This window comes from Mesoplodon bidens (assembly GCF_964165515.1).
Source record: "Mesoplodon bidens genome assembly, chromosome: 12".
Classification (NCBI taxonomy): Eukaryota; Metazoa; Chordata; class Mammalia; order Artiodactyla; family Ziphiidae; genus Mesoplodon; species Mesoplodon bidens.
Genome location: NC_138168.1, coordinates 77,947,191 through 77,963,421, shown reverse-complemented (window position 1 = coordinate 77,963,421; position 16,231 = coordinate 77,947,191). Strand labels below are relative to the sequence as shown.

The 16,231-nt window shown below is 37.6% G+C and overlaps 1 protein-coding gene across 3 annotated transcripts in view; it reads right to left on the bottom strand.

Moving 5' to 3' along the window:
- Positions 1–3,232: 3,232 nt before the first annotated feature.
- Positions 3,233–16,231, bottom strand: part of TAB2 (TGF-beta activated kinase 1 (MAP3K7) binding protein 2) — a 79,704-nt gene continuing 66,705 nt past the window's right edge. For all 3 annotated transcript variants that reach the window (XM_081251039.1, XM_081251038.1, XM_081251037.1), the window contains 2 exons: positions 15,163–15,243; positions 3,233–5,199 (listed from right to left, as the gene is read on the bottom strand). In XM_081251039.1, coding sequence (XP_081107165.1) covers positions 5,057–5,199; positions 15,163–15,243 — 224 coding nt within the window. In that variant the 3' untranslated portion in view covers positions 3,233–5,056. The remainder of the gene's footprint in view (positions 5,200–15,162; positions 15,244–16,231) is intronic.

Genomic DNA, 16,231 nt, shown 5'->3' with positions numbered 1-16,231 from the left:
AATGTAAATAGCTGGTGGTGCACAGCAAATTCATATTTTGCTTTTTGGAAGTTTTTGGAACTTTTTTCCACGAGTATTTTTTTCCCAACATTTATTTATTTATTTGGCTGCGTTGGGTCTTAGTTGTGGCACACAGGATCTTCCTTGTGGCATGCGGGATCTTTCATTGCTGTGCGTGGGCTCATTGCGGTGTGTGGGTTTCTCTCTAGTTGTGGCACACGGGCTCCAGAGTGCGTGGGCTCAGTAGTTGCAGCGTGTGGGCCTAGTTGCCCTGCAGCATGTGGGATCTTAGTTCCCAGATCAGGGATCGAACCGTGGCTTTGGAAGGAGGATTCTTAACCACTGGACCACCAGGGAAATCCCTTCCTGAGTACTTTTGATCTGCGGTTGCTTAAATCCGAAGATGTAGAACCTGCAGATATGGAGGGCTGAATGCAGTTGGGATCAGAGGAAAGATGTATTTCTGCCCTCAGAAGCGGGGGCGGGGGGGGGAAAGAAAGAGGTAAAAGAAGTGTATCTGTAAAGAGAGGCTAGAATGAAGTGGACCTTGGGTCAATTTTAGGCTTAAAACAAATATGCAGATGTGCAAACACTGGACTAAGTCCTTTGAAGAAAGTGTTTATTTTCCTAGAGAAATAATTTGCTATTCTCCATCATAAAACGTACATTCTTTAGAGAGCTGGACATGCAAGAGAAATATAAACACACTTGATCTCTAGGTCAGCTTTGTAACCTTTGCAAAGCAATCAACCTTTTGACTTTAAAAGAGGGAAAGAATTATTACAGTGACTGAAATACCAAATTCTGATCGACTGAGATGTCCTTAGACCAATTCAGAGAAATAGTAAACTTACCATTCTGTTCATTAATACTGTTGAGAAAAATGCCTCAAAACCCATTCATACAGAAACATAACCCAGTTTTAGGATAATCTGGTTCCTAGAGAGAAAAGAGGCTGGCTCAGATAGTTTCACATTAAGCCCCTCAACACCTCTGTGAGGAGGTTTTAACATTAATATAATTATCTTCCTTTAACAAGGCAAGGAAAGAAAAGCAAAGGACTATCCCAGGGTTACAGAGTAAATCTAGGGAGATGCCCGAATTGGATCCCAACTGTCCTAAGATTTGAGGGGTTTATCTGGGGAATAAGGTGGCACAGTATTAAAAATGCAACTGCTTTCAAAATCTTCTTAAATAACTAGGTAAATTAATGAACTATTGTACTGTAACATGGCAATTCTATTTTTGAACTTGTAATACAGGAAGAAATTTATAGTTGCAAAGACAATGCATTACCAAGCATTTTTAATGACTAACTACACTCCCTTAAAAAACAACAAGAACAACATCAAGAAACACCAAACAGCCTACTACATATCGAGGGGGGGAAATCCAACTTAACAAATATAAAGCTACAAAACTGTACTTTCTTTAGAGGAAGTCTTTTCTCTCAGTTGCCTAATTATATTTTCAGATGGAAACAATAAAAATTAAAAGGCAGGAGTCATTTCATCTTCAAGTGAAATGGATACAATTATAGTTTCTAAAAACTAGAATAAAAAATATGTTCACTTGTCACAGAGAAATATAAGTATTTTGTAATATTATATAGGAAACTATGCTAATACCTGGCACGCAGATATCAAATCTGGAATGGCGTTTGGTGCCATTTAATATTATTTTCTAAGGCAACCCAGTCAACTTCAATTACTCACAGACTGAGGATTATATCTCATACCATTTACTTAAACTTATCATTGTTCACTATAATTTCCCATCAACATTAAACCGGGATAGAGGAAACTGATGAAATGTCAGTTAACCTTGCTATTTATACATGCTTTGATTAAAATATAAGTTAAAAGTTAATAGCTAATATAGTTTTGAGCTATCATAGATATGAGTTTATGTACAATTTCAATTCTCCAATATAAAGTCAATTAATATGACACTGTAGTTTGGCCCTGCTTGTCATTTAAAAAAATGGAAATTTTAAAAGAAAAATAAATGTTTATATTTTTTCCACAAAAATTCTCAATACAACGTGCATCTTTGTACAACATACTAGTTATATAGTAGATACTGGCCAACATTTTGTTAAAAATAAAAGTTTTGGGGCTTCCCTGGTGGCACAGTGATTGTGAGTCCGCCTGCCGATGCAGGGGACATGGGTTCGTGCCCCGGTCTGGGAGGATCCCACATGCCGCAGAGCAGCTGGGCCCGCGAGCCATGGCCGCTGAGCCTGCGCGTCCGGAGCCTGTGCTCCGCAGCGGGAGAGGCCACAACAGTGAGAGGCCCGCGTACTGCAGAAAACAAACAAAACAAAAGACATAGGAAAAAATAAAAAAAATAAAAAATAAAAAAATAAAAGTTTTCCTGAGAAGTCCAGTTTCCATGAACCGCTAACTGCCTACCTCCCCTTTCAATATAAAGAATGTCAGCACCTGAGGATGATCAGCAATGAGAAACGAAGTCCATCTTTCCATCTGAGGCTCTTAGTACCTGTAATTCTATTTTAGTGCAATAATTCCTGAAGGTAAGTCTCCAGACCACCAACATATCCAGACCTCATATTCCCTGGCAAAGAATATTTATGTCCTACTAGGTTTATAACACCAGTCAAGGCAAGGCAGAGCTTTCTGTAAGTTATGTCATAACAAGCTCAGCAAGGGCTATTCTGCTCTTTTCAAGCTCAGAAAAACTGAGTCATAATTTTTTGAAAACTAAATGTAAAGGTTCTCTTCAAGAGAAGCACCACCATCCTCAGTACTTACACATAATACGGGAGAGCAAATATTAACTAAATGACTCCTCAGGCTAAATGGCCCAAGAGATCACATTTTCAACAACGGGGTAAAGTTTAAAAACCCCCAAATAAAAGAAAAAGCTATAATAAACTCTGAGAAAAGCAATATTCATTTTTCTGCCTTAGCTTAAACATGATTGCTTTCATTCATTAGTTAAAAAGAAGCCTGTGGAAATTGATACAAATAATCCAAGAAATGCAGTGGAATGCCATGATGTCATGAGAAGACTCTAGACAATGAGTTTTCTCTGGTTTATATTAACTATCAAATGTTCTGCTGGGGCATAAATTATCTCCTGTCCCACAAACTTTAAAAACAAGTCACAAAATCCACATTAGAATATAAGTTTTTTAATTTTTATAAATAACTTATCTGTTACAAAGATAGTTTTTACCCAGCTAAATCACAAAACCATCAACTCAAGATATCCAAATTACGTTTTATTAATAAAACAAGTAAAAACTGATTTATCAATCTTCACATAGAACTGCAGATGAAGCTGAAAAACAAGGCCTATTTTTAAAACAAAACGCATCAAATGTAAGGGCTTTGAGTTTATTGTCTAATTAACTAGGATTGTCATAGTTCTTCCCATATACAAGATGCAAAGCCTGGAAGTTAAGGCTTTGACATTCATATAGAATCACCTGTAATAATCCTGTTTATTTAAAAATATTCATTTGCAAACATTTACAGTGGGTGACAGTCTACATTACCTCCTATCTTTTGCTACATTTCAGCACTTCCCTTAGCCCCATTCTAAGCACTGATATATAATTCCATAATTGTTTTTTAAAATGCATACTGTTCTTTCTTTTTCTTGATTTCATTTAGTTATATACATTCCTGATCATCTGAATATTTATTTTCCTTATAAAAATATATCATCAAAATAAAGAGATGCTTGAGGTTGCTTCAGTGTTCAAGTTTGCTTGTTTTTCTTTTTTCCAGCTCTTCTTCAGTTGTCCTAAATATGACTAGCCTTGTTTTATAAATATACACGATACTGCCACCAAGTCAGGTTTAGAAACGGATGGCCCCAACAGTAAAGCATTTAAACTTCTCTCCGAAAAAAGGGCTGTAGGTACTGCTGCTGTTGCTGGTTTTGAAACTGTACTTTCCCAATAGTAATCTCTTGTGAGAGTTCTGTGGGACACGAGGCAGATAAAGCAAGCTTAACCTTGTTGCTGTCAGTGGGTTAAAAATATCTTTTGTTTTAAGCTTCCCTGTGGAAGATAAAACACTGTGTTGTGTTACCCACCGCTGAAGTCAGTATATAGTGTGACCTATAGACGTAAGTCTTGTAATATTTTCTGCAAGTCACTGTGCAGCATCTGTATGTCTTCACAGAACATCGGCACTCATGAGGGCAAAGTACAGAATAAGTAGAGGAAAGTTATTTTGTGCATAGTTTCATTTCATTAATGCTTTTTTTATTTTAAGGCGTTGCTTCTCTCAGGTAAGGCTTAAAAAGGGACATGATCGTGCTTAATCACTAAAAGGAAAAAAGAAAATTAGTTAACAAAAGACTATTACGCTATACATATAGAAATACAAGAAAATAATAAGGAAGAAAAGAAATCACTTAAAGCAGACTCGAGAGATCTGTACAGTAGGAAAAGCTTTGGGATATTTCACTCCATGTTTGTACAGACAATGCATGCTGCTTTTCTTTTCATCTTTAGACCCTAGATGCTGGCTTCACAGAGTGGAGACGTTTTCAGGGAAGACAAAGACAAGGCCAAGAGTACCACAGATTTGTGAAGTTCTTCCCCTATCCATTGGCACTTTATGGCAGCAAACAGTTTTTAAATAGTTAAATCTTGTTCCTTTTCTTCATGTTTGTAGTGTTTCACCGAAAGCTTTAAAAAAAAAAAAAAAGCCATTGTTCTATTCCTTCCTCCTGTCAAAATTCAGTAGTGACATGAGGGGAAAAGGTACTGGGAACACCTAGGTATTAATATATTGAGAATTATCCTTAACGGGCTACTGGTAACACTGTACATGGTTAGGCAGTGGGCAACCAAGTTTTTCAGCAGATTACCTTCATGTGATGAATTTCAACTGCCCATGACATTAGACTGAGGTATTATTAGCTCTGTGGGTTGACATTTAACATTAGCACAACACCATCTTGCCACACCTTCAAGTTGACAAAATCCTATGTAGCAGTGAAACTTTTCCCCTGATGACAGACTAGTTTCTTGAACTTCAGATGTGGTTTTAGGGAAGATATAGTGCCTCTTGGCTCAGAAATGCCTTGGCATCTCACACTGTTCACAACGGATTAAGGCTGGATGGTTCAAAAAAGTACAGGCAGTACAATTCCACTGAGCCCCCTCATCATCTTCTGTGTCTTGAGTCTTTGGTGTTTTGATGGTGGACCTTTGATCTGTAAGGAAGCAAAAATCGCAAAGTCATAAATTATTGGCAACTTTAAACACTATTTGTACTGCACAGCATGAAACAGCTTGTTAAACAAGTGAAGCATCTAGCTGAAACCGACACACATGCTTGATCCTTACAACCTGTCTCTATCAGGCTGGCACTTCTCCGCTGGGGAACAGCAACATGTACATGACATAACCACCTCAATATCTCCTCAAAGGGGAAAAGAGCATCATTTCCCCCAATTCATAGTAGGTGAAAAGGGAAATCAATTCATATGGTAACTAATAACCAAGATTACCATAATGTCACCTAAGAGGGTGAAAAGGTGTCCAACTACAATGCAATACTGCTAGTGCATTTATGTCTGATTAAAGTTTGAGTTTCATTTCTCACTGAAGTAGTATTTATATTTTTGTTTTCTACCAGGAATGGAAGTTTTTGTTAAATGTTCTCTATCTGAACAACGCAAATAAAATATAAAGATGAACTAATTTCTAAAATCTTATTTATTTAACTAAATATCGACAATAGACCTTGGAGGAGTAAATCAGTATAAAATTTTACCAGACTTTATTTCTCACTTTATTTAAAAATCATATTTATTATGGAACACTAGAAAGACTATTAGATTAAGAGTTGTGAGAATGGAGTTCTACTCCTGGCTCTGCTACTAACTCCTAATTTCTTTGCTCTGTGACCTTAGATAATAAATCATGTATCCTCTACATCTAATCTTTCTTACTTATAAAATAAAGTCACTGCAGCTTTATGAAGCCACTGTTCTAGAATGTCTGCATGTACAGAGGTAACTTAAATATAAGGAATAATTATATTCCTCCATGGTTGTATCTAAGATGAAATTACGTTTATGAAACTACTTTTTGGGGGGAGGGAGGTACCATTATAATTTTAGAATAGTATCCCTACAAATTACTGTAGGGACGTTTCAAGTAAAAGGAGCATGCACTGTTGGATCTCTCCAGTCAAGGTTTATAATTTGTAGTTTCCAAACTATGCTAAGACAATGTATATTAATTTGAAAATTCTACCTGCTCCATGGAGTTGATAACTAAATGATACCTTTTCTGCTCTTTTAAAAGACAAGCTATTGTATATAGTAGATGAAAATATCAAGTTTCTATAACAAATTTAAAATAATTAAGTAATGTTTGGTACTTTGTACCCCTTTAGCAGCACTTTACTGTTTGGCGTTAAACATTTATTGCAAAATTCCCCCTTTAAGCATTGGTCAGAATTTTTTAGGCATCACCACAGTTTCTGGCACATGCATGAGCAGCATGGAAGTACTATTTATACAGTAATTTTCTTTAAACCGGATAACTTTAAAACAAGTATCTATTTAAGGTTTACCTAAGTAAAAATATTTGAAAAATCAAGGGTCTGACAGTACTAATTAGTATCCCCTAAAACACATTAAAATAAATACAGTTAAAAAAAGTTTGACTTTTACCATCTACAATTATTTCACACTCCATACTTGGGAAACATTTTATAGCATAACTGTTTTAATCTGGGGATAATCCAGTCTACTTACTAGAATTTTGGTCTCAGCAAGGCTAGAAAACATTCCTACCTGGCACATTTTCAGTAAAACCTTGTCTTTCCTTTTTGTTTCATGACAAAGGTTTTTTAGGGAGGCTGTTCAATCTATATTAACACTTCAATCTATTATGAAGTGCCAGAATCTTCTTCATTATTTACGTAATGTCTAAGGTATCAATAGAGGACCTAAATTTTTTTTTTAAATGGAAAAGCCTCCAATGGTTTTCTGACATCTGCACAATCTCTTTTGGTACTTAGAATTATGACTCTTTTTTATGAGTGGTATTTGGAAACTAAGTAACCACCAGAATTGAAAAAAGAGGAAATTAGGTGGCACAGGATGACTTGTGATTGCCACACTTCATTTTAGCTGTTAAAAAACCCTGCATTGGGCTTCCCTGGTGGCACAGTGGTTGAGAGTCCGCCTGCCGATGCAGGGGACACGGGTTCATGCCCCGGTCCGGGAAGATCCCACATGCCGCGGAGTGGCTGGGCCCGTGAGCCATGGCCACTGAGCCTGCGCGTCTGGAGCCTGTGCTCTGCAACGGGAGAGGCCACAACAGTGACAGGCCTGCGTGCGGCAAAACAAACAAACAAACAAACAAACAAACAAAAAACCCCATAAAAAACCCTGCATTGTCTGTTGGTGGGAATGTAAACTGATACACCCACTATGGAGAACAGTATGGAGGTTCCTTAAAAAACTAAAAATAGAACTACCATACGACCCAGCAATCCCACTACTGGGCATATACCCTGAGAAAACCATAATTCAAAAAGAGTCATGGGATGGGGCTCTTTGGTGGTGCTAATGGCAGACTCTGGGAGGGCTCACGTCAAGGAGTACTTCCCAGAACTTCTGCTGCCAGTGTCCTTGTCCCCACAGTGAGCCACAGCCACCCCCAACTCTGCAGGAGACCCTCCAACACTAGCAGATAAAGAAACAGAGGCTGAAGATCCGTTAGCAGGAAAGTCAGCACTGGAACTCAGGACTTTTGACTGCAGAGACCACTCACACACTTCCATGTCTTCTGTCTGTCTCAAGGTCCAGCCCTGTCTTCCAGAGAGAGACTGGGTGCTGACAGGGTCTTGGTGCTCTGGCCGGATGTCAGGCCAGAGCCTCTGAGGTGGGAGAGCTGAGTTCAGGACACTGGACCACCAGAGGCCTCCCAGCCCCAATGTAATATCAAACGGCAAAAGCTCTCCCAGAAATCACCATCTCAACACTAAGACCCAGCTCCACTCAGTGCTTCACCCAGCAAGCTACAGTGCTGGACACCCTATGCCAAACAACTAGCAAGACAGGAACACAACCCCACCCATTAGCAGAGAGACTGCCTAAAATCATAATAAGGTCACAGACACCCCAAAATACACCACCGGACATGGTCCTGCCCAGCAGAAAGACAAGATCCAGCCTCATCTGCCAGGAAGCCTACATAAACGACTGAACCAACCTGACCCACTGGGAGCAGACACCAAAAACAGTGGGAACTACGAACATGCAGCCTGCGAAACAGAGACCCCAAACACAGTAAGTTAAGCAAAATGAGAAGACAAAGAAGTACACAGCAGATGAAGGAGCAAGGTAAAAACTCACCAGACCAAACAAATGAAGAGGAAATAGGCAGTCTCCCTGAAAAAGAATTCACAGTAATGATAGTAAGATGATCCAAAATCTTGGAAATAGAATGGAGAAAATAAAAGAAACGTTTAACAAGGACTTGGAAAAACTAAAGAGGAAACAAACAATGACGTATAACGCAATAAATGACATTTAAAATTCTCTAGAAGGAATCAATAGCAGAATAACTGAGACAGAAGAACGGATAAGTGACCTGGAAGATAAAATAGTGGAAATAACTACCGCAGAGCAGGATAAAGAAAAAAGAATGAAAAGAATTGAGGACAGTCTTAGAGACCTCTGAGACAACACTGGACACACCAACATTCGAATTATAGGGGTCCCAGAAGCAGACGACAAAAAGAAAGGGAGTGAGAAAATATCTGAAGAGATCATAGTTGAAAACTTCCCTAATATGGGTAAGGAAATAGTCAATCAAGTTCAGGACGCATAGAGAATCCCATACAGGATAAATCCAAGGAAAAACACGCTAAGACACATATTAATCAAACTATCAAAAATTAAAAACAGGGCTTCCCTGGTGGTGCAGTGGTTGAGGGTCCGCCTGCTGATGCAGGGGACATGGGTTCGTGCCCTGGTCCAGGAAGATCCCATGTGCTGCGGAGTGGCTGTGCCCGTGAGCCATGGCCGCTGGGCCTGCGCGTCTGGAGCCTGTGCTCCGCAACGGGAGAGGCCACAACAGTGACAGGCCCGCGTACCGCCAAAAAAAAAAAAAAAAAAAAAGCAGCAGGGAAAAGTAACAATTAACACACAAGGGAATCCCCATAAGGTTAACAGCTGATCTTTCAGCAGAAACTCTGCAAGCCAGAAGGGAGTGGCAAGACATATAAACTGTTGAAAGGGGAAAACCTACAACCAAGATTACTCTACCCAGCAAGGATCTCACCCAGATTCCATGGAGAAATTAAAACCTTTAGAGAGATGCAAAAGCTAAGAGAATTCAGCACCACCAAACCAGCTCTACAACAAATGCTAAAGGAACTTCTCTAGGCAGGAAACACAAGAGAAGGAAAAGACTTACAATAACAAACCCAGAAGAATTAAGAAAATGGTAATAAGAACATACATATCAATAACTACCTTAAATGTAAATGGATTAAATGCTCCAACCAAAAGACACAGACTGGCTGAATGGATACAAAAACAAGACCCGTATATATGCTGTCTACAAGAGACCCACTTCAGACCTAAGGACACATACAGACTGAAAATTAGGGGATGGAAAAAGATATTCCATGCAAATGGAAATCAAAAGAAAGCTGGAGTAGCAATTCTCATATCAGACAAAATAGACTTTAAAATAAAGGCTATTACAAAAGACAAAGACGGAGACTACATAATGATCAAGGGATCAATCCAAGAAGAAGATATAACAATTGTAAATATTCATGCACCCAACATAAGAGCACCTTAATACATAATGCAAATGCTAACAGCCACAAAAGGGGAAATCGACAGTAACACAATCATAGTCGGGGACTTTAACACCCCACTTTCACCAATGGACAGATCATCCAAAATGAAAATAAATAAGGAAACACAAGCTTTAAATGATACATTAAACAAGATGGACTTAATTGATATTTATAGGACATTCCATCCAAAACCAGAAGATTATACTTTCTTCTCAAGTGCTCATGGAACATTCTCCAGGATAGATCATATCTTAGGTCACAAATCAAGCCCTGGTGAACTTAAGAAAATTGAAATCGTATCAAGTATCTTTTCCGACCACAACACTATGAGACTAGATATCAATTACAGGAAAAAAAATCTGTAAAAAATACAAACACATGGAGGCTAAACAATACACTACTAAATAACCGAGAGATCACTGAAGAAATCAAAGAAGAAACCAAAAAATACCTAGGAACAAATGACAATGAAAACATGATGACCCAAAAACTATGGGATGCAGCAAAAGCAGTTCTAAGAGGGAAGTTTATCGCAATACAATGCTACTTCAGGAAACAAGAAACATCTCAAATAAACAACCTAACCTTACACCTAAAGCAATTAGAGAAAGAACAAAAAAACCCCCAAAGTTAGCAGAAGGAAAGAAATCATAAAGATCAGATCAGAAATAAATGAAAAAGAAATGAAGGAAACGATAGCAAAGATCAATAAAACTAAAAGCTGGTTCTTTGAGAAGCTAAACAAAATTGATAAACCATTAGCCAGACTCATCAAGAAAAAAAGGGAGAAGACTCAAATCAATAGAATTAGAAATGAAAAAGGAGAAGTAACAACTGACAATGCAGAAACACAAAGGATCATGAGAGATTACTACAAACAACTCTATGCCAATAAAATGGACAACCTGGAAGAAATGGACAAATTCTTAGGAAAGCACAACCTTCCAAGACTGAACCAGGAAGAAACAGAAAATATAAACAGACCAATCACAGGCACTGAAGTTGAGACTATGATTAAAAATCTTCCAACAAAAGCCCAGGACCAGATGGCTTCACAGGCGAATTCTATCAAACATTTAGAGAACACCTATCCTTCTCAAACTCTTCCAAAATAGAGCAGAGGGAGGAACACTCCCAAACTCATTCCACAAGGCCACCATCACCCTGCTACGAAAACCAGACAAAGATGCCACAAAAAAAAACTACAGGCCAGTATAACTGATGAGCATAGATGCAAAAATCCTCAAAAAAAAATACTGGCAAACAGAATCCAACAGCACATTAAAAGGATCATACACCATGATCAAGTGGGGTTTATCCCAGGAATGCCAGGATTCTTCAATATACACAAATCAATCAATGTGATAAACCATATTAACAAATTAAAGGAGAAAAACCATAGGATCATCTCAATAGATGCAGAAAATGCTTTCGACAAAATTCAACACCCATTTATGACAAAAACCCTCTAGAAAGTCGGCAGAGAGGGAACTTACCTCAACATAATAAAGGCCATATATGACAAACCCACAGCCAACATCATTCTCAATGGTGAAAAACTGAAAACATTTCCACTAAGATCAGGAACAAGACAAGGTTGCCCACTCTCACCACTGTTATTCCACATAGTTTTGGAAGTTTTAGCCACAGCAATCAGAGACGAAAAAGAAATAAAAGGAATCCAAATCGGAAAAGAAGAAGTAAAATTGTCATTGTTTGAAGATGACATGGTACTATACCTAGAGAATCCTAAAGATGCTACCAGAAAAATATTAGAGCTAACCAATGAATTTGGTAAAGTAGCAGGATACAAAATTAATGCACAGAAATCTCTTGCATTTCTGTACACTAATGATGAAAAATCTGAAAGAGAAATTAAGGAAATACTCCCATTTACCACTGCAACGAAAAGAATAAAATACCTAGGAATAAACCTACCTAAGGAGACGAAAGACCTGTATGCAGAAATCTAAGACACTGAAGAAAGAAACTAAAGATGATACAAACAGATGGAGAGTTATACCTTGTTCTTGGACTGGAAGAATCAACACTGTGAAAATGACTATACTACCCAAAGCAGTCTACAGATTCAGTGCAATCCCTATCAAACTACATATGGCATTTTTCACAGAACTAGAACAAAAAATTTCAATCTGTATGAAAACAAAAAAGACCCCGAATAGCCAAAGCAATCTTGAGAAAGAAAAACGGAGCTGGAGGAATCAGGCTCCCAGACTTCAGACTATACTACAAAGCAACAGTAAACAAGAGAGTATGGTACTGGCACAAAAACAGAAATATAGATCAATGGAACAGGATAGAAAGCCCAGAGATAAACCCACACACCTATGGTCACCTTATCTTTGATAAAGGAGGCAAGGATATACAATGGATAAAAGACAGCCTCTTCAATAAGTGGTGCTGGGAAAACTGGACAGATACATGTAAAAGAATGAAATTAGAACACTCCCTAACACCATACATAAAAATAAACTCAAAATGGATTAAAGACCTAAATGTAAGGCCAGACACTATAAAACTCTTAGAAGAAAACACAGGCAGAACAGTCCATGACATAAACCACAGCAAGATCCGTTTTGACCCACCTCCTAGAGAAATGGAAATAAAAACAAAAATAAACGAATGGGACCTAATGAAACTTAAAAGCATTTGCACAGCAAAGGAAAACATAAACAAGATGAAAAGACAACCCTCAGAATGCGAGAAAATATTTGCAAATGAAGCAACTGAGGAGGATTAATCTCCAAAATACACAAGCAGTTCATGCAGCTCAATATCAAAAAAACAAACAACCCAATCCAAAAATGGGCACAAGACCTAAATAGACATTTCTCCAAAGAATATATACAGATTGCCAACAAACACATGAAAGGATGCTCAACATCACTAATCATTAGAGAAATGCAAATCAAAACTACAATGAGGTATCCCCTCACACCAGTCAGAATGGCCATCATCAAAAAATCTACAAACAATAAATGCTGGAGACAGTATGGAGAAAAGGAAACCCTCTTGCACTGTTGGTGGGAATGTAAATTGATACAGCCAGTATGGAGAACAGTATGGAGCTTCCTCAAAAATCTAAAAATAGAACTACCATACAACCCAACCCAGCAATCCCACTACTGGGCATATACCCCGAGAAAACCGTAATTCAAAAAGAGTCATGTACCACAATGCTCACTGCAGCTCTATTTACAATAGCCAGGACATGGAAGCAACTTATGGGTTCACTGACAGATGAATGGATGAAGAAGATGTGGCACATATATACAATGGAATGTTACTCAGCCATAAAAAGAAATGAAATTGAGTTATTTGTAGTGAGGTGGATGGACCTAGAGACTGTCATACAGAATGAAGTTAAGTCAGAAAGAGAAAAACAAATACCGTACGCTAACACATATATATGGAATCTAAAAAAAAAAAGAAAAATGGTTATGAAGAACCTAGGGGCAGGACAGGAATAAAGACGTGCAGACGTAGAGAATGGACTTGAGGACACGGATAGGGGGAAGGGTAAGCTGGGACGAAGTGAGAGAGTGGCGTGGACATATATACACTACCAAATGTAAACTAGATAGCTAGTGGGAAGCAGTTGCACAGCACAGGGAGATGAGCTCGGTGCTTTGTGACCACCTAGAGGGGTGGGATGGGGAGGGAGGGAGGGAGACACAAGAGGGAAGAGATATGGGGACATATGTATATGTACAGCTGATTCACTTTGTTATAAAGCAGAAACTAACACATCACTGTAAAGCAATTATACTCCAATAAAGCTGTTAAAGAAAACAACAAAAAAACCCCTGCATTGCAAAGCAGAACTGATTTCAAGAACTAAGTAAACCTCTATAAGTGAAACTAGCAACTCCCTATTTTAGCTTTAAGGCAAAACTGACTAATTCTTTATTTCTCCAAAAGTAGCCAGTACACAGGCTTCTATCTTTTGTGCAAAGGTTTTTAAGTACTGGAGTTTTTCTTTTTCTTTTCTTACTTTTCATCATGGGATAACGGTGAAATAAACCCTCAGGCACTTATCCTGCTTCTACAACTCTCAAGACGAATCTTACTTCATCTGTATTCCACCTCCCTCCTAACCTCAACACGTAAGTACTGGAGTATGTTGAAACAAAACAGGATCTTTTTATATGAAAATTTTAGTGGTTTTTTTTTGTGTGTGTGGTACGCGGGCCTCTCACTGTTGTGGCCTCTCTCATTGCGGAGCACAGGCTCCGGACGCGCAGGCTCAGTGGCCATGGCTCACGGGCCCACTCGCTCCGCGGCATGTGGGATCTTCGCGGACCGGGGCATGAACCCGTGTCCCCTGCATCGGCAGGCGGACTCTCAACCACTGCGCCACCAGGGAAGCCCGAAAATTTTAGTTTTTGAAAGAGAGTAAAAAGATTGTATTAAGGCAACTCATTTAGAGTCTAAAATACCCACTTTGCTTATTTTAAGAAGCTAGGCTATACCACTCTTTTCTTTATTCCTCTATTCAATTAACATCCAAATAGCATCCAATGTTTGAACACTGGCTTCCCCATGTACTATGCCAAATATCCTCATCTCACTTTTGCTCCTTTGTAATAAGAGTTCATTACGTTCCAGCTAACGATGTTTACAAACATTTAAATTAAGAAATATGAAGACAAAGCTAGGCCTCATTAAATTATACTTGAACAAACACGAGTGGACAGTACAGGATACTGAACGAGACTATGAACGTTCCCGTAACAAACGAAAAAACTAGGAACAGACTTGTTTCTTTCTTATTCCCATTTCTGTATGTTTTTTAATGCCTGGAGTAAAAAAAACCCACACAAATGTTCCGACATGTCTTAGTTTGGTGTCTATATAGTCTGTGAATATCAGTGATGTAAAAATGATAGTGGGTAATTATTTTAAAAAACCATTCGTCTGAAATTCAGAGTATTTTGATTACAGAGAACGATGCGTAAACTAAATAGGACAGAATACTCATGAAAAATAAACTTTCCTAAGGTGTCTTCCTTAACGTTTGTCTAAAATTTCAAAGAATGCAAGTTTCCGCACCTGGTGATTTTTTTTTTTTTTTTATTGGCCAAGATTTGCTATTTTGGGAGTATATGATGAATCCTTAGGACATGCATATTACTTTTCAAGAGCTAAGTACATTACATTTTTGCACCCTCCCCAATTCCCAGCATGTAAGTGAAAATAAATATCTTCTGAATGAATCCATCCAAGAATGCCGAAGTTTGAAGCACTTCTAGAGTGGAAGGTTTTCCAAAACCTTGCTTTTCAAAATGCAACAGTTCTCACACTTACTGGACACACTAACCTTTGGGTTTTGGTGGCACAGGACCTACAAATCCAATATTGTCATAAAAGTTATGAATAGCGCTGGGATTAAAATGTGGTCCTGAAATACATAAAAAGTAAGTATATCAATGCTTATAGCTCAAAAATATTTTAAAAATTGTTAAAAAAACAAATATTTTCTTTCTAAAAAATATCACATTATAAATAGAAGAAATACTTTTTGCACCTCTAATGTCAAATTACATGTCAGGATTTCAAAAACAGCTAAGATAGGTATAATATAGTACCCATAACAGAGGTCTAAGTGGTAAATTGGGGAAGAAGTCAAATTAATGCCAGTAAGACGGTAACAGAATTAGAACTAGACCCCTGTTCTATGTGACAAGATAACTTAAAATTTAACAATTTAAAATACAATTTTAACATGGTCTTAAGCAACTAAATAGCTTGGCTTCAAGTAAGTATAAAAACCTTGTACTAATGTAATACAGTGCTTCAGATTTTAAACAAAAGCAACAAGTTCAAGAATTATAGTTTCTAGACTGGCACTAACTTCCTTTTTCTCTCCAAAGTTAAATTATGGCATTTTCAATGAATGTTTCAAGATAAACAGCTTACTTACTAAAATAAAACAAATCATCTTTCAGTTTAATGGATTTTGGCACATACTAAGAAGTATGATTAAGGGCTTATTTTTTGGCTTCTTCCCTTTCCTGTCTTTTCCATTTTATATATTTCTATTATTTCTAAAGTTCAGAATTAGGTTTAAGTTATAAATATTCCTTTTAGTTGTCTATGGAACTGAACTGTAAACATTTTTTGTTCTACAATAAGCAGTTATTGCTTGTCAATAATAGCTCAAGTATAATAAACTATCATTGTCCTAAAAATATAAGCCGTATTTTTATTTTCGTCTCTATTTTAGCAATTAAGAAAGTACCATTAGGGTGGCGATGCCTTTTAAATTATGTTCTTAAAAGCATAATTCTTGAAAGGGAAAAAGGAAAAAGGTTTATGAAGTACGTACATTTTAATCTTAATAAATATTGTAACAGATTATACTAATGCATAACAGCAATACTTTTGAC